At 43.8% G+C, this 18,683-nt stretch overlaps 1 protein-coding gene across 1 annotated transcript; it reads left to right on the top strand.

Annotated features, from left to right (window-relative positions):
* Positions 1-1,166: 1,166 nt before the first annotated feature.
* MONOS_2194 (uncharacterized protein) lies at positions 1,167-18,452 on the top strand (the record flags this gene model as incomplete). The annotated part of the gene is made up of 4 exons (XM_067872100.1): positions 1,167-1,419; positions 1,494-1,736; positions 1,792-5,146; positions 5,291-18,452. The coding sequence occupies 4 exons, from the start codon at positions 1,167-1,169 to the stop codon at positions 18,450-18,452; spliced, it is 17,013 nt and encodes a 5,670-aa protein (XP_067730355.1).
* Positions 18,453-18,683: the final 231 nt, after the last annotated feature.

The raw sequence follows: 18,683 nt of genomic DNA, 5'->3' as shown, positions 1-18,683 counted from the left end.
TATTGACATAGATTCTTGTAAAGGATGCATGCTCTGAAGGACAGTTCTGTTTATTGCTGAATAAAGAGTTAATTTTTCTGTATCTGTTTTTAACATGCAACATCTGTAGAGTTATTATTGTCGCATTGTTTCTTTCCGCTTTTTTTTTTATTTTAATAAAAAATATACTGTTCATTTATTATTTATTTTTGTTTTTGCTTATCTTTTTTGATCTCCCCAATTCTTATGTTTAATACCTTGATGAAGGTTTTTCCTTTGCTATTCAATGCTTCATTGAATTTTCTTTATATCTTGTAGCAAATTTTCTGTGAAATGGAAACATGTTTTTGGTTTTTGTGCTCGATGATTTCACCATTATAGAGAATGTATATATTATTTATTTTATATTAATTTTTTTTGATTTGCAATTACCACCTTTTTTACTTAGCTTTTATTATTTTATTCATATTTTAGTGTTAATGTGCGTTAATTATAACCGTTTATTATTTTATTATTAGCACACAAAATCTCTTTAACTTGAATTGCAATACTAAATTTTGTATTTGTATTTCATTTGAGCGTCACAATAATTTATTTTTTAACCAATTATAGTTTTGTTTTTGCTTTTGAACGTATATGTTTATTTTTTTTAATTCATTGATTTTGACTCAATAATATTTGTACTTGTGTTTATAATTTAATCTTTTTGAGCAGATTCTGTAATTTCATGGACTGTTATGGCGACTGTTTAGTGAGGGATCACTCGTAAATTGTAATTTTTGATTTCTTTTCTGTTCGTTTTTGAATATCTAATTTGAATTTTCATTTCACTTTTTGTTCATTCTGAGATATCAAACGTAAATTGTTTGCTGTTCGTGGGAGATTTATATTTTGTAAGCATAAACAGTATTTTTTTCCATTACGACCACGAGAATATTTTTCTCTTATTCAATGAATGATAGGTTTTGAATTGTGTAGAAAGTATATTTTTTTCATACAAGTTGCGTGTTAATTTTAATGAAATAATAAATAATTTATATACAAAAATTGGTAGAACAGACTTATTCAATATTGCGTTTTTCCTTTGGAGGAACAAATATTCAATTTGAAAATCGAAAAATAAATATTTAGAAAGCAATAAGATCTAACCACAATAATAATCTTAAACATCATCTTCATAATTTTCTATGTCTCTGCGCTTCCCATTTGTTTTATGGACAGCCGTCCCTCAACATGACATCACTGTTTTATGTGCAACACCAGACGAAAGAGAAATTGTTACTGGGACAACTACTGGCATGCTTTGCAAATGGGGGCCAAATCCATTTAATCGCACTGATCAAACGCTCAATGCACAATTCGTCATGATTCCTTCTTCTTGCTCTCCAGTTTTATCAATCTGTATAACACATACGCACCAAAAGCAGTTGGCAATCTCAGGTATTATTTCAACATTCTTTTTTTGAACAAACTTTTGTCTATTTTGGATGTACGTAATTTATTTCTTTTCACAGTTCATGACAATCATGATATAAATGTTTGGGATCTTTCAAACGGATCTTTATTTGGATCCTTTCCGTTTCCTGTTGGCAAACCGACATCAATTATTAATCTTACGTTGGGTCTCGCTGCTGTAACAGGACATTTCAACGAAATATATATAATTGATCCATTTTTCCTTAAAGTCGTGTGCTTGTGCGTTGGTCATGAGAAATGGGTCCGCAGCGTGTGCCTTTCAACAAAGAATGAAGTTAATGGTAAGTCTTATTAACCAGCATACATTTTTTTTTGAATTTTGTTTTTGCTTTTAAGTATTAATATCTTACTCCCTTGACTCGCAGATGTTGCTATTCCCGTTTGCATCAATTATGAATTCGCAAGGAGAATGCGTTCAGAAGCTCATGGGAATCCAAACGTGCCTCGACAGTATTTCAATTGTTGTTGACGAGAAACGAGCTGAAGACAAAAAACGACAAAGAGAAAAGGAAAGAAATTCAAACGATTCTCATTTTGGTCATAACTTTAAACATCTCAGACATTTTTCATGCAGACCGCATCCGTTGATTATTCGACTCGACTATGCGAGACTTCTAATGACTGAAGACGAGATCAGACAGAAAGGCCTCCGAGCAGTGCTCCACCAGATAATGCAGATGCGCAGAAATGAGAAAAAGCAGGCTGTACTAAGATCTCCACATCGCGACAGAAAGAGAGGCAACGACGACTCCACTTTGCTGCGATATCCTCATCTGATACAAATTGCATCAAAATTGAAGTCATCTTCACAAACCACACCAACATTGCAGCTTTCAGCTGAGCGGCCTTCGAACAAACTGAAGCCACGCTCTGAGGGTCCGTTGTATCGCAAGATGGTTAGCATCGATGGGAGTATCATATCTTCACACCCGATTTCTCTGAGTAATGTCAAATCCAACTCTTCTTCATCTCAATGTGTGTCCTTCCTTCTTCTTGTCACTCCAACTGTGGCTGTGCTCTTTCTTGCCTCTCAGCTGCTGCCGTGTGTCTCAGTCTCTGCACTCACTCCTGATTCGATGCAAAAAGCACTCGAAATCGCTCTAGCTGAGCAGACAGCTGTTAATTCGTTGTCCGTAAAGGAAGAGAGTGTTCGAATGGGAGAAAGAAGCGAGGAGAATGAAAACAACAGCAGAAAAGAGAAAATAAAAAGTGAGCTAAATAAATCAATGACACAAAATTTACAAAGTTTATCACATAATAAAAAGAACACATCTGAAGCAGCTGTTTCTCTCTTTCCTTTTCCCGAAGACTCCAAATTTCCTTCTGTTCTCCCAAATTTTGCACGCTCATCTGAATATTCATCATCATCATCATCTTCTTCTTCTTCTTCATCTTCTCCGAATCCATCGACATTTTGGAAAGGCGGAGCATTTTGCGGTTCGAACACACTTGTTCTCTACACAGCACATCCTATTTTCTTTGTGTTTGACATCATCATGGAAAAGCCTTCCTCAAAGGCCAAATCATGCAACTCGAAGAAGAAAAAGAAAGAGAAAGAGAAAAAGAAAGAAAACTCTGAAAGGACATTTGAAAATGACAAAGAAACACATCATTCACAAAATGCTTTTCGTGAAACAAGCAGATCTGAATCTACTTTAGACAGCAGCAGCGAATCAGTTCTGTTTGAGTGTCTGAGCGACTACGACGACAACGAGCAGAGAAAGACAAGAGCCAAACAGCACTCTCATAGAGGACATGCAAAAGATGGTTCAGAAGACACAGAAGAAGCAGAAGAGATTGAAAGCTCAGAAGATGCTGATGACGATACTGATGAAGATATGCAGCCAACTCCGCTTTCTCATCCCCATCTGATATCTCTTCATCTGGTGACTGTCTTCTTCTTCTCTCCGCGCACTCTCAATTCGTATTCACCCAGTCAGAACAAAACACAATCCATTCCCTTTGCAAGCGCTTCATCCCAACTTCAACCAAGTTCTATTTCGTCGTCTATTGCTCCACCTGTGTTTCTTTCACCTGAGCAGCGTTATGAGCTTCTGCATGCATCATCCATCCACATCAGCGAGACAGGGCATGTTGTGTGTGGTGGATGTGATGGCACAATCTTCCAGGCACAGATTGTGGAGACACACAACAATAACAGCAACAGCAGCAGCAGATGGAATGAATATGATGGATATGAATGTCAATATGAAGAAGGAAGAGGAGAAGAAGCAGTGATGAAGAAGAGAAAAATTGAAAGAGAATGCCAAAATAAACCAGATGAGTATGCCAAAGAGTCAAATGAAGACATCAGTCTGGATATTCCTCAGCCTTTGCATCAGCACCAAAATGAGACTCAGCCAAACCCCGTTCATCGCAAGTCTTCTTCCCTCTCTTTCAAAAGCATCGCCTCAAAACATCGAATTCTGTGTACCTCTCGTTTTGTCCCTCCATTTGTGCCACACTCGTCTTTCCTGTCGAATTCTCCCCTTGTCAACGACTCACTGATTGTCGTGCCTCTTCCTTTGGCTCTCTTCGCACGCGCATTCGATTTGAATGCAACCCCAAAAAGATTTGGACAAACAGAGAAGCAAACAAAGTTACCTCAACAGTCTCAACAGCTTCAGCACTCACCAGCTGTAACAACAACTGTTCTTGCTCAAAATCCGCTTCTTCCTCATCTTCTGCTTCATCGTGCAACTGATGATGGACAAATACAGATTTCTCCTTTCCCGCTGTTTCACAGAAGAGAAACAGAAACGAATCAATTATTGAAAAAGCAAAACGGAACATTGAACAATTATCCATCGTCATCATCATCGTCGTCATCATCTTCTTCTTCTTCTCCTTCTTCTCCTTCTTCTCCTTCTTCTTCTCCGCTTGTTTCTCTCTCATCTTCGCCTGCCATGTTTGATTCTGAACTTATTCCCTTTCAGCACACCCGGCGCATCCTCACGTCTTCTTCGTCGTGTTCGCCCATTCCATTCAGTTCTGTCCTTTATGGTGCTCTTTTTGAGGCAATTGCAGAGGAGATGGAGCAGATTGCACGCACAATCAACATGATTGAACAAGAAAACGAAGAAAAAGAAGAAAAATTAACTGAAAATATTGAAAACAAAGCAAAGAAAGATGAAAATTCTTCATCTGAAAAATTGCAAAGAACACTTTTACGACTCAAAAAACGGTCAAAGCTGCTCATTCGGCTGCTTTCGATGATACCCACTCTGAAGAATGTGGATTCATTCACACTTTACTTCAAGACAGCACTGAAAGAGCAGATGAAGCGGAGAAATATGAAAGCTGCTGCTGCTTCAAAGCTTCAAGGGCATAATTATCAGACTCATACTCATCATCATCATTATATTAATCATAACAACAACAACAATGAAAACTTCAGTCAACTTCAACATGAAGATGACATGAAAGACAAAGCTGAATGCGATCAGAAAGATTCCATCAAAGAATGTTCAAAAGACAGCCAAGCAAAAACTCACAAGGGTCATTCAATGATAACACCACTTGATTTGTTCCAGACTCTATCGCATTCTTCTCTTTCTCGTCTTCTCTTGTCACTTGTCCCGTCTCTGCTGAAAGAAGCACCTTCTTCCCTCTTTCTCTCTTCCCTCTCTTCCTCCTCCTCTTCTTCTTCCCTCTCTTCTCTTTCTCCTCTCTCTCTTTCTCCTCTTCAGAGGTCTGTATACTTCTCCTCTCCTCTCTCAAATGTCCTCAACACTCCCTTCGGCCTGCTCTTAGCAAACTGCAAAACATCTTCCTCTGCTTCTTCTCATTCAGCAAGCTCTTCTGCTAAATTCACTACATTTCGCAATTCTTCAAGTTTTCCTTTGGACTTTGCATTTCTCCACACTTCATGTGCATCCACTCACACACAGCTGCAGACTCACTTCACTTCTTCTCGTTCTTGTGCATATAAACAGCGTTCTGCTAAAAAAGAAAAAGAGGAACGGAATAACAAACAGTTAAAAGATGATCACAACACGTTGAAAGAGAAGAAAGATGAAATAAAACAAGAAATTGTTTCCTCAAGCAAACAAAGCGAAAAAGATGAAATTGGACAAAATGATGAGATCAACAGATTTCCCTCTCACATTACTCTTTCAACTGCACAAAAAGAGCGTGTCACACTCATCCACATCCCTCGCTGCTTTCCTCATCTTCTGTTGGTAGGCACTGCAACTTCATCTACTTCATCATTATCATCATCATCTTCTTCTTCTTCTTTCCCCTCTTCTTCCTCCTCCTCCTCTTCCTCTTCTTCTTCTTCAGTTCAACCAACCAATCTTCTCCATCTCTTCTCCCTCCGCCTGGGCTGCCTTCTCCACTCCTTCTCAACTCATTCTGCGCCCATCGCATTTATTGCTGAGCCGCCTGAAGATGAGCAAGAGAAGGAGAGAATAAGAGAACAAGAGAGAATCAAAGAAGAGAGGAAGCAGAGAAGAAGCGCAAAGAACATCGAAATGATGCAGTCGGTTGTTGACTCGGCAGCTGCCCCTACTTTTTCTGAGTCGGCGTCTTCTTTCATTTCATCGCTGTCTTCCAAAATTATGGGCAATTCTCCATCTTCCTCTTCCTATTCTCCTTCCCCAGCTGCAAGTATTACTCCTTCTCTTCCTGCTTCTTCACCTTTTCAGCCATCACTCAACACACAACAGAAAAGCGGCATTTCACCTTCAATAACAACATCATCATCGTCGTCAATGGCCACTGCTTCATCATCATCATCATCATTCAGAGCAGAACAACAAAATATGCCTCAGACGATGCAAAGTGACGTAAACACACGAACACAAACTGGTTCTCTTCCAATTCGACCAACACATCCTCCTCCACCACCACCTCCGCCTCCTCTTCCTCTCTCTCATTCTCCAATGGGAATGCCATCTCTTTCACCTTCTTCATCTGCATCTGCTTTATCTCCATCAAATGCTCCTCCTCCTCCTTCTTCTTCTTCTCTTTCATCCAATCAGCCACCTCATCCACCTCAGCCACCACATCCTCCTTCTTCTCAGCCTCCCTCTCGCACTCAATCTGCTTCCATATCTTCTCCAACACAACAACAATCAGCTCCTTCTTCTGCACAGCTAAGCACTTCAGATTCTAAATCTCCACTTCAGCCAACACCACCACCACCTCCTCCTCCTCCTCCTCCTTCATCATCTTCTTCCCCTTCTTCTTCTTCTTCAACATCTTCTTCTGTCTTCTCTCTTTCCAGCACCAATTCAACCACCTTATCCATCTCCCCAGCCAGCAGCGCCCCTTCGCTATGCATCTCTGCCCCTCCTGCTTATCTTCCTGAGCAAATTGATGCTGTCCCTCTGTCGCCTTCTTCCATTCCTGTTGTGTCTTCTCTCTCTTCTCTATCTTCGGAGCCTCCAAGAATCCCTTCTGCCTCTCCTTCCCTTCCTCCTCCTTCTCCTACACCATTGGGTCATCTTCAGTTTGAAGGTGTTGGCTCTTCTATTCAGAATACACAATCTACTTTATCTTCTTCCTCTGCCTCTTCTTCTTCTACCTCTTCTTCTTCTCAACAGTTTCCTCAATCTTCATCATCTGCTTCTTCATCCTCTTCCTCCTCTTCTTCTCAGTCTTCTCAAATGCCTCCCTTCCAGCCCGTTCTGACACCCCTTCAGACGCGTCGCCTGCCTCATTCACTCACATTCGACGAGTTGGATATTCTCCGCCTGTTCGATGCTGATTACAAGCTGCAGAAGAAGAAGCTGCTGCGCGCGCTGATCAAACAGAACACCATCCCACCGCAGCTCAGACCTCTTCCACAGACACAGGAGAAGAACAAGCTGAAGAAGGGCGGGCTGAAGCAGCTGAGGGTGTTCCGTAACGGCTGGGGGAATGTGGGCGAGGACGAGATGATTGAGAAGAAGCAGGCGATGAAGCGGGGCATGCGGAAGAAGCTGCAGCGGCTGGAGGCGAAGAAGAAGAAGGAGATCGACAGGGAAGTGAGGAGAAGGAGGCGGAGGCTGAAGAACATGGGCACGGGTGTCGGGATGGGGATGAGTGTGAACCAGAAGGGGGAGAGCAAGCGAGTGGAGGTGGTTGGCTTTGAAGGAGATTCGTCTTCGGACTTGTCGTCGAGCTCAGACAGCGACGATGCAGACGAAGATTTTGGCTTTGCGATGGTGGATGAAGGAGATGAGTATGCGAACGATGAGGAGGAGGAGTATTACTCCAGCCTCAGCGACAGATCGCTGGACAATGAATATCAGGACACAGAGTTGAGCAGTGATGGAGAGAGTGAGAAAGAGATGGATGCTTCGTTAGACACAATAAATGATGATGATGAGGAGGAGGATTCAGACAGTTTCAGTTGCTCGTCTCTGGAAGAAGAACTAGACAGAGAGTTCTTTGGCAGTCAACATTCAAGTGCAGATGAAGATTGCGATGTTGGGCGCGACGATAAGGAGACAGAACAAGAAAAAAAAGAGTCAGAGGCGAAAAGAAAAGAAAAGAAGATACCTTCATCTTCCTCTGACTTCAAGCCATCGCAGCCAACTTCTGTGCTTTCTGATCTGACTGTGCTTCAAAGACTCATACGATTCCGAGCCATCTGCCAATCACACTATCCCAATTGCCATCACCTCATTGGTCTTCCTGAAGCCTCAGCCAGAGCGAAGAATGGCCTGCCATTGCGACATCTGATGCACAATCCACTTGATATTCCACATTCTTCTCTGTCTTCTCCATTCACTCGCTGGCGCTCGATGTTTGCAGCTGCAGACATTTCGGGTGTTGTGTCTGTGATTCGGTTAGATCTTCTGCAGACGCTTTTTGTTGTTCCTCCTCCTTCCTCGTCTCCACTGAACATTGTGCGAAGTGTTAACTGGTCAGCACATCTCAATTCGCTGTGTATTGTGACTGAAAGAACAAAAACAGCAGAGGAGTATGAAAGTGACATGAGGAGAAGAAGAAGAAGTAAAATGAGCGATGTGGAAAGGTTGAAGAGAAGGAAAGAGAGGGAATTCGAAGAGAGAGAAAGAGAAGAAGAAGAAGAGAGACAGAGAAGAATCAGAGAAGAAAAAGAAAGCAACGGCAGCAGTAGCAACAAAGCACACGAAGCAGCCGCTCCACCTTTCTCATCTCCATTTGACTCACCATTCAGCCCTGTTTCTCCGCGCCCTTCGCTCAGCAGCACGCGCATCCTGTCAGTGGCAGAGGCTGACCAGGAGAGGGCAATCCAGCGATGGCAGCATGAGAAGCCCATTGTGATGGATCTGTCTGACGCTGATCAGGAACTTTCAGTTGCCACAACGCCTGCACTCTTCCAGTACAAGATGTCTCCTTCTCAGTCACAGTCGCAGCAGCCTCAGCCAACTGTTCTGACTCCTTCTTTCTTCACTCCGCCGTCCAATGTGATGGCACAAACACTATCTCCTGCTTCTTCCTCGTCTTCTTCTCCACAGCAGTTGCACTCGCCGTCAAACAGCACAGCTGGCCTTGAGACGCAGAAGTATTACAACTCGAACAGAAACAGCAGAGCAATGGAAAGAAAGAACATTCACAAGGCATCCTTGTCAAATGCTTCGCTTCCTTCATTTACGTTTGGCTCAAGTTTGTCATCTCCATCTGACGTTGATGGAAACTCTGCTTATCCTTTTTCGTTTGCAAAGCTTTCTCCTTCAAAACCTGTCAGTTCTGCTTCATCTTCTGCTGCATACACTTTGCCATCACTGACTTCCACAGCTGCTCGTCACACTGCTGCTCCTGTTCTGCCTTTCCTCCCCGCTGCTCCTCTGTTTTTCTCTTCTCCTCTCTCTTTTATCGTGTCCAATCCCACCTTAAGCAGAAAAAGCAAGTGCAACTGCCCTTCCTGTTCTGCATCACCTGCATCTTTATCTTTGCCATCTTCGGAGAAATACACTTTCCCCTTTTCATCCACCGCCACTCTGTCCCATCTGCTTCCGATGCTCCCGCCTTCTCTTTTCTTCCAGTCATCTGCATCGCTCGGATTTGTCTCTGCACACGGATACTTCGACGATGGCCTGCTGTTCTTCACAAAGCACACAGGAACAGCTGTCGTCACTAAGCAAACACCCTCGTCTTCTCCCCAGACTCCTCCAACAGTCACCACCACAACCACAAATTTCCCGTTCTTCCTTTCGCATCCGAGCCCGTTTCCTGGCTGGGCAGGCAACAAGACATCGAATATCGAGCGTGCCTATCAGTTCCAGCGGTCTCTGTGTGACATATTTGAGAACTTGGAAGGAGAACAAGACAGACAGAGAGAAAGAAGAGAAGAGGAAGAGAGGAGAAGCTGGGTGAGGTGGGAAGAGATGGTGCTGAGAGGAATAGAGACAATCACAAAAAGAGAGGCAGACGAACACAAAAACGAGAAAGCAGAGGGTTTTGCAGGTTTAGTGGAGAACTCTTCTTCGAAAGTGCAAGTGATACTCGAATCAGAAGAGGTGTCTGAAGATTCCGGTGGGGAAGAGAGCAAAGAAGAGGCAATAGATGACATCCAGCAAATACTCGATAATCTGCCTCTTCCGCCTTCGCTCATCGACACAAAGGCATCTGTGCCAGCTTCACAGAGCCAGCCAAAGAAGGAGTTTAGCCAATCTCTGAATAGACTCCAGCCTCAAGTCATATCTTCTGCCCAGTCACATGCAATATCACCACCTTCTCTTCTTCAACCCTCTCCTTTCTCTGCTCTTTCTTCTTCTTCTTCTTCAACTCCTTCTTCTTCTCATTTTCCTTCTCCTCTTGAAACCGTTTCATCAGCCAAAGCAGTCGAAGAGCCGCCAGAGAAGATGATTGTGCATCGGCCTGTTGTCTCCAACAGACTCGATCCGCCTCCCACGACATTGCCTTCGATGTCTGTCTCACTCAAGCTGCACTCACAAAGCTCATTCGATTTACTGCTAAGCAAAGAAGAGATATCATCCAATTCTTCTGTTTCTGCTTCTTCTTTTGAGAAGAGTTCAAATGGAGCATTAATTAACAAACAGCACGCTCGCAGCTACACTCTGATACCTGCAACATCTCCTCCACTTGCTCGTTTCTCGCATCGTGCCCAGCATTCACACATTCCTTCCACGTCCTTCTCAAAACTCCGAACCAGTTCAAAATACGAAGCCATCCCGTCGCATCTTCTTTCCTCTCCGCTTCTCACACACTCAGCGTCTGTTGTTGTCCCCTTCACGCCAAAGTCTTCTTCTCTTCATTCATCTTATTCGGCCTCCTATTTAACATCAAAGCAATCAAATTTCAGTGCATCTTCACGTTCATCTGTCAGACATCGCTCTACCCTTTCCATCACCTCCACTCCTTCCCTCCTCAAAAGCACTTTTTCCTCTCTCCTCTCCAAACAGGAGACATCTTCTTCATTTGCCTCTCTGCTGCACAGCCAGTCCCAGCAGCTTTCTTTTGATCCTCTGCAGCACAACCTCCGCTCTCTCCATCGCTATGCCGGTTCTATCGACTCACCCGTGCTGTCGTTCATGGTCTCTTCTGCATCTTCACCACAGATTTACCAGAGCAGCAAGCCAAAATCATCTGTCAATGTGAACATGTCTTCTTCTTCTTCTTCTTCTTATCATCCACGCCCTGTCTCTGCTGTCCATCAACCGCTGATGCTTCAAAGCGACTTCTTTCGCCGTGTTGATGCCCCGCCGCGTGCTCGCTTGTCTGCCAATGACTCTCCTTTCTCTCAAACAGCATCACCTCCTCCGCTTCTGCACGCCTCTCCCTCGCTTTCTCCACAGGACCCAACTTCTCCTGTGCCTCATTCGCTCACTCCCTCTCTGTTTATTCCTCCTTCTGTCACTCCTCCTTCCTCTCTGCACGAAGGGCTCCTCTCTCCTCCGCCTGTACATCAGCCTTCTCTCACCCGCACTCCGTCTCCTTCGTTCGCTCTCCGCCCGCCTTCTCTTCAGAACATCGCGTCTCTTTCACCTGCTGGCTCATATATGCGCAAGTCTCCTGTACCATTCAGAAGAAATGAGTCATTTTTAACTGAAAATGCTAATCCGACTGCGCCTCTCATCATCCCCCATCTTGCTCCTTCTGATCTTCTTTCAGTTATTCCACCATCAATTCCTCAGTCGCTTTCATTGCACAATGAACTTGCCAGAGGTTCTTCAGTGAATGATTTCTCTGATGACTCGTCTTCACTTTCATCGCATCCTGTTCATCTGACAGTCCTGTCTGCTGTGCTTGTGTCACTTGACACTGGAACAGAGATAAAGAGAGGAGACGCTGACGATATTCTTTCTTTGATCTGTGCAGAAGAAGAGTCGGAGAAACGGAAAAATGAGAAAGACAAAGAACTGGAAAAGGCCAAAGAGAAAGAAAAGCTGTCTCAAAAGACTTCAGACAAACAGAGAGAAGGCGGAGGATGGGCAGGCGATGAGCCAAGCGGGGTGTTTGAATCTGTCTTTTGGAGAGAAAAGCTTCGAATGAGGCAGATCTTCGCTTCTCTCCCGCATCAGCTGTTCACTCTGAAGCGCACACAGCACTGGGTTCCAGATCTAACACACTCTTCGCTTCCACCTCCTGCTCCTTCATTCTCCTCAAACTCCTCTTTGAATTCCTCGTTTGCCCAGTCTGCATCTCGCAGTGCACTCACTCATTATCTCCCATCTTTGCCTTCTTCTCTGCGCACCACGCCTTCTTTCCTGCTGTTCCTTCTGACAAGAGGACATGAGCTGGCCTTGCCGAATTATACACCTTTCTATCCGCGCTCGTTTGACTTCCTGACGCAGCTGACAGACCATTCATCTGGGATCAACATGGAGAAGTGGGAGGAAGTAGAGAAGGCAGACGCTGATGAAGAAGAGGAGGAAAGACTGATGTTGGAATGCTTTGGGATGGCCAGGCATGACAGCGATGTTGAAGAATTAACTGAAAGGAAAAAGGGAAGACACGATAAATTGCAACATTCAAGCAAATCTGGAACATTTTCTCGTTTTGATCCTTTGGCAATTGATGGCTGGAAGCAGGTTCTGCGAAATTCGCAGACTTACAATGATGATGTGCTTCTTCTGAAAGTGATGCGCAAGTTGGAAAAAGTGCGGAGGGAATGTTTGAGAAACAAAATGTTCAGAAAGAGAGAGAAAGCGCTGAAAAGGAAAGAGAAAATGAGGCAGAAGGAAATGATGGAGATGAATATGCCATCACAGATGTATCCATCAACCAATTCGTTTTCTTCACTCTCTCCATACACATCTTCTCCTGCTTCAACTGTCATTTCTCCTTTGCCAGCTCCAAATACGATGCCAGCACATCCATCAGCTTCTTCACTGCCTGTCAAAAAGTCACAGCAATACCATCCCACTCCGCTGAAGGATCTTCGCACTATCAAATGGATCAAGCAATTTTTCACAGACGAAACTCTGCCTTTAACAGGAATTTCTTCATCTTCTGTGACATCGTCGTCTTCAGCCAACCGCTTCCTCCGCCGCCTGTTCGGTTCGCAAAGTGAGTGGCTTTCGCTCACACGGCGATCGTCTGCACAGACGAGGCATCAGATTTCAGCGAGCGGTGGATCACTTTTACAGAATTCCTTTGACCATTTTGGCTTGGAATTTCCGCTGGAAGAGTTGGGCGAGAAAATGAAGGCAATGAGAAAGTGTGTTAAGCAGACACTGAAAAATGGAAAGATAGCAGAGATGAGAAGAGAAATGGAAAGTGTTGCTGATCCGATAATTGTGCAGACAACTCCTCCTTTGCCTTCAAATGAACAATCAAAGACGGATGCTGACGGTAAAACACTGACAACAAGTTCCAATCCTGAGAAAGCAGAAGTTGAGCTGTTTATTCCTCCTGCCTTACCTCGCAAGCGAACGGAGCAGTTTTCTCTTCCTCCTTCTCTGCATTCGAACATCCCACAAACAATAAAACAGAAAAATGTCTCAAAAGAAAAGAAGCATCTTTCATACAAATCTTCTTCTCTTCTACTCAAATCTCGCTATTTCAATCATTCCTCTTTTGCCTCTTTGCTTCCTGTCTCTTCGCTTGTCGTGTCTCTGCTGCATCCTTCAAACAACATGCACTTTGCTTCCGGCGTCTCCCGTGTGCCGTCCTGGCGCCAGCAGAACTCGTCCATCTTGTCTTCTCTGACGAGTGTGTTCTCTTCTTCCACCCAATCGACATCTGCTGCTGACACAATCGACCTCCTCACGCCGCAGTTCAACCGCCGCCCATCGTTCTTCGGCCGCTCCTCGTTTGGACAGCAGATCTCCTCTTCTCTCCTCTCCACACTCAACGAGGCTGCCTCTTCGTCTCTTCCTCCGCAGTCTCTTGTTGCTGCAAATGCTTCATTCTCCTCAGATCCACTGATTCCGCAGGAGATATTGAATTCAGCATCATCATCAACTACTAATTCTTCAAATTCGAGTTCTCTTTCTGCTCTTCCTTCAAATTCTTCCATTCATTCTTCTTCTCATCCATCACAGACACTCACCTCTGAGCAGTATTCCTTGTTCGTCGTGCCTCCATCTCCTCCTCCACGTCCAACAGCGCCTTCTGTTGCTGCTGCAAACACGCCCTGCCCACCTTCTTCTCTTTCTCCCCTTACAATTGCCCATGTCGCTTTGCCTGCGCACTCAGCGTATTCGAGAGTGACCATTCCTCTGTGCTCACTGGATGTCAATGCAGCAACTGAAATACTCAGCTCGTTTATGAGCACACTGAAATTGGATGACAATTTGTGTGGGACAGAGTCAGATGCAAACGGAGGAATTGCGCCAGAACAGCGGAGAATGCAACGATTGATCAATATTCGAGATCATCTGGCAAAGCAAGTGAAGAAGCTGATAAAGGAAATAGAAAAGAAAACTGCAACTGAAAAGTGTTCGGGCAAAAAGAAACAAGGAACACAAAATGCAGACAAAAAGGAAAGAGAAGAGAAGAATTGCAGTAAAGATGGAATGAATCAGACAACTTCCCATTCAAATGATACATCCAGCTCAAGCAGTGAAGAAGAGTCAACAGAAGGCAGCTCTCCTCAATCAGAACAAACAGACATCGATGATTTGGATTTGGATGCAGTGCTATTGAGCACAGATGGAGAAGAAGATGCAAGCAACATGTACCAATTATCTGGAAAATCGAACAAGCTTTTCACAGACAGAGAATACATGGGACTTTTGCTGAGCGGACAGAAGGCCAGTCTGAAGAAGCGCCAGAAAGATAAAGTGATTGAGCGTAACATTTCGTGCTGGGCTAAGAAGAAGATAACTGAACGAGTCAACATTCTCTCTTCTGCACAAGCAAACTCTGCTTCATATTCTTCTCTTTCAGCCGCTTCATTGCCTGCTCATTCCAATCAGCAAGCACAAAACATGGTGAAGCATGATGGCTCTTTCTCAAAGGCTTCAACAACATTTCATTACTCTCCGACTACTCCTCATTCAAAGAGTGCATCGTCTTCATTGTCTCACAAAGGAAAACGCAAAATGAATGCAAAGAAAGATATGTTCCCCGGTATGCATTCGATCCCTCTTCCATTCGCTGATCTCCAACAAATGATGGGAGCATTGGAATCTCCAACGCCTCTGCTGGATTATCCTTCTTCTTTATCTTCCTCATTCTCGTGGTCTTCATTTAATATCTCTCCTCTGATTGCTGAGGGCGCATTTGACAAACTGTTCATTGACAACTCTGACAAATTCGGTTTAAGAAAAAAGCAGAATTCAGAAAAGGAAAAGCAGATGAACAAAATGAATTCAATCAACAAGCGAAAGTCTCGTCGCTCTCGTCAAAAATCGTCTCTTGTTTCAATTCTTTCCAGCTGCTCTTCTGCATCTGCTTCGGCTGTTGCCAACGTTGCGCGTGTGCTTCTGAGTCTTCTTTATTCTCTACTGCCATGGGGACTTTCAAACATCCACGATCAGGATGTTATGAATGCCGTTAGTGGGCAGGCAAATGATTCATCGTTATCAAACGATACAAATGAATATTCGATAGAGAGTTCTGGAAAAAGCAAGAGAAGTTCAAAAACAAGCAAAAAATTGTATAAACAAGATAGAAAAGATGAAAAAAGTTTATCAGATGTTTGTGGGATGCCGGCATTAGGCCTTTCTCTTGTAATGGGAAACATGACTCCTCAGTCAATAACACTCGCACTTCCTGCATCTTCTTACGGAGTATCTGCTTTTTGCCTCTCACCTGAAGCTACAACGTCAACATCACTGACTGTTATCTCTCTTCTAAATGCACTGTTTATTCATCCTAATCCCAACGAGTGGAGAAGTGGTGGAAAGGAAGTGGAGGTGGAGCCAGATGTACTTCCTGACAGCGCTGCAGGTCTCACAAACAACATCGCTGGAACAGAGCAATTAAAAGAGGCAGTGACAGCATCGAGCAGTGGAGCGAAGAAAACAAAGACTGCTATCAACGAATGGAACGAATTTGTGATGAGAGAAATTTCGATCGTTGCTTCGCTAGCAAATGGGACCTTTTCTCGTCTTCTTAGCAATCAACCTCGGAATGCTGATGCTTTACCATCTGCCATGGCATCTACTAGTCCTCAATCTTCTGGGCTGTCATCTTCTCATGAATCTACATTCTCTCATTACTCACTCAAGCGCTGTTCTTTGGGTGTTCCCATCTCTTTGTCGTGGAGTGGCAGTTTGTGTGTGAGTGAGGCTGCCCGAGGACTGACATACTCGCTCATCCGGAGGATACCGAAAAAGGATCTCCATCGGCTGATAAACGTCTGCCTTTCAGCTGCAGAGCTTAGCGTGTTTGATTACGAATCGCCTGCAGCTAATGCTAATTCATCTTCTTCAACAGCAATAACCCTGCCTGATTCATCGTGGACTGGTGGTATAAAGGATGCAATATGCCACCCACAAGATTTGAAGAGCAAATTTACTGTTGGAATGAAGTCTGTGCTTAGACAGCAATTACAAACAGCTTCTGCGAAAAAAGGAGCAGTTACAGAAGATACGAAGAATAGCGATGGAGAGATTATCATTCAGTCATTGCAGCCTTCTTCTCTGCTTCCTCTTTCGTCTTGCTCATCTTTATCATCTTCTTCCAATGCAATCACTGCTTCCTCTCTGTTCTCAGTCATATCTGTTGCGACAATGCTTGCCGGAGATATCGGAATATCGCGTGGAGGTTCGCGATCGATGCAAGTTGGAGTGGAAGGTGTGATTGGAAGCGTACTTGATGTTTTGTCTTCTGGTGGTGTGGAGTCGATGACTGGAGGAATCTGGCTGTTGTGCTGGCTTATTCTAATTTACAGACCTTATTTGAGTGCAGGCGAAGTGCAAATGCTGCTCCGTGTTCTATTTTTGGATTCGATCGAACGGAATGAAAGCGGAGCGGATGTGGAAGACGATGGAGCTGGTGAATCTGGTGAAGAGCATCGTGTGAATGGAACAATGCTTGATGTGTCATCGTTGGAGAAGGACAAAGAAATTGTGCGCGCATGTTTAGACTGGTCTGACAGCTACTTAAAGAATACACCGATCATCAGTGACTCCGATGAAAAAGAAGAGCTCCATCTGTTGGACGATCTGTGCTCGGATCAGATTGAGTGGAAGAAACGGAAACTGTCCGTGCTGACGCTGAGGATAGTGACACATTCGCTGAAAAAGAGAAGAAAGATGAATGAAGTCATCGCTCCTGACAAAGATGTCCCAGCTTCGGTTCTATCAACACAAAGAGACTCAGCTTATCATTCATCATTGCAAAACAGTAACAAACAATCTCGCTCAATAAATCGAATTGTGGGTGTGTCTCATTCGCCCTTGAATGACACTGCATTGAAGGCGCTTTTCACATTCGGAAAGGAAGAAAGCGAGCAGATGATGGAACTACTGAACAAGGTTATGGAAAAGATGAATGAATCATCTGCACCTTCTTCGTCTTCTACTTCGAGCTCTTCTGTTTCGCAGTTGTATCTTTCTTCTCAGATGGCTTTGACGCCAACTACACTCGCGGCGCATGTTCTTCGGATCTTCACCACACAAAGCGGGCTTTCCATGTTCAGTCGTTTGAGTGTCGATGAGCGAAGAGTGGCTGTTGGGATGGCTATTGTGAGCGAATGGGTTCTGGGCGGTCACACGTCTGTCGCAATGAGCTGCCGTCTGAATTTGATTGTGGAATTTGTGATGCGAGTAGGAGACTGTGTGGCTGCGGAGATTGGCTATGGGAAGAAGTCTGGTTCGTCAAAGGCGAAAGCAAAGATTGCCAAGCAGCAGCAATTCACACCTGGTTTCTGTGTGTTTGTACAGAAGTGGGTGTACTCGTTTGTGAGGTGCTTGTGCTGGCTGTATCCAATGGCCACGTTCTACATACAGCCGTTTTCTAATGTTGGGCAAGGGTGTTCTGGTTCCCTTTTCTTGGCTTATGCAACTCCTTCTTCTTCCAACACCTCTTCTTCAATGTCTTCTTCATCGTCTTCTTCGACTCTGATGGCTAAGCATTCATTGAACGTTGTCGATGTATTTGGCGGATCGCGAGTGTGTTCTGTGGATGGAGTCAGCTCTTCTGCAATTTCTGCTATCCGCTTTGACAACAAAGGCAGGACGGTTGCTGTGTTTGGTGAAGGCGAGGGAGAGCTGAGCGTGTGGAGAGTGAATTTGGGCATTGATCCTCCAAGCATCAGTCGTGGAGTGCTTTTCCAAGGCACACACAAACGAATCGTCTCTATTCGCTTGGTTCGGAAGGCTGACAAAGACAAAGACAAGAATGCAGCTGCAGCTGCTTCAATTGTTCCAGTGCAACCTGCCAATGCTCCTACATCTCGGTTCAACTTCAGCCTGTTTTCGCGCAAAAAAGACAAAGATAAGGAAAAGACAAGAGCAATTATTCCATCTGCTGTTACTGTGAGGAGTGCTGTTCCTGTGTCAGATGTCACATTAATATGGAAAGGAGATACAGTTAGTGTCTTTCGCTGGTGCTCTCCATTTGGCGAGATGGAAAAGATGAATCTGTTTGAGAGGAATGAGCTTGATAACGTGTGCCATGAATTGGAGGAGATTGAAGAATACGCAGAGATCAAAGTTAATTAATTTGTGTTTTGTAAATGCATACAATGTAATGTTTGATTGATTGCTATTTGAGAAATATTTTATTTCATTTGTTAAGGTTTTTTCTTTTCATTTTTGCATATTTATTTTGATAAATTTGAAACAGTATTTTTTAAATCTATTTGAGAAATGTTTTATTTGTCACTAATTTTTTTTCTATTCTTTCGTTCATTTGTAGTTTGTGATAATGTTTTGAAGTTGTTTTATTTTATT

This window comes from Monocercomonoides exilis (genome assembly GCF_001643675.1).
Source record: "Monocercomonoides exilis strain PA203 chromosome Unknown scaffold14-1859848, whole genome shotgun sequence".
In the NCBI taxonomy this organism is placed as follows: domain Eukaryota; phylum Preaxostyla; order Oxymonadida; family Polymastigidae; genus Monocercomonoides; species Monocercomonoides exilis.
This window is presented reverse-complemented; position numbering and strand designations above follow the sequence as displayed.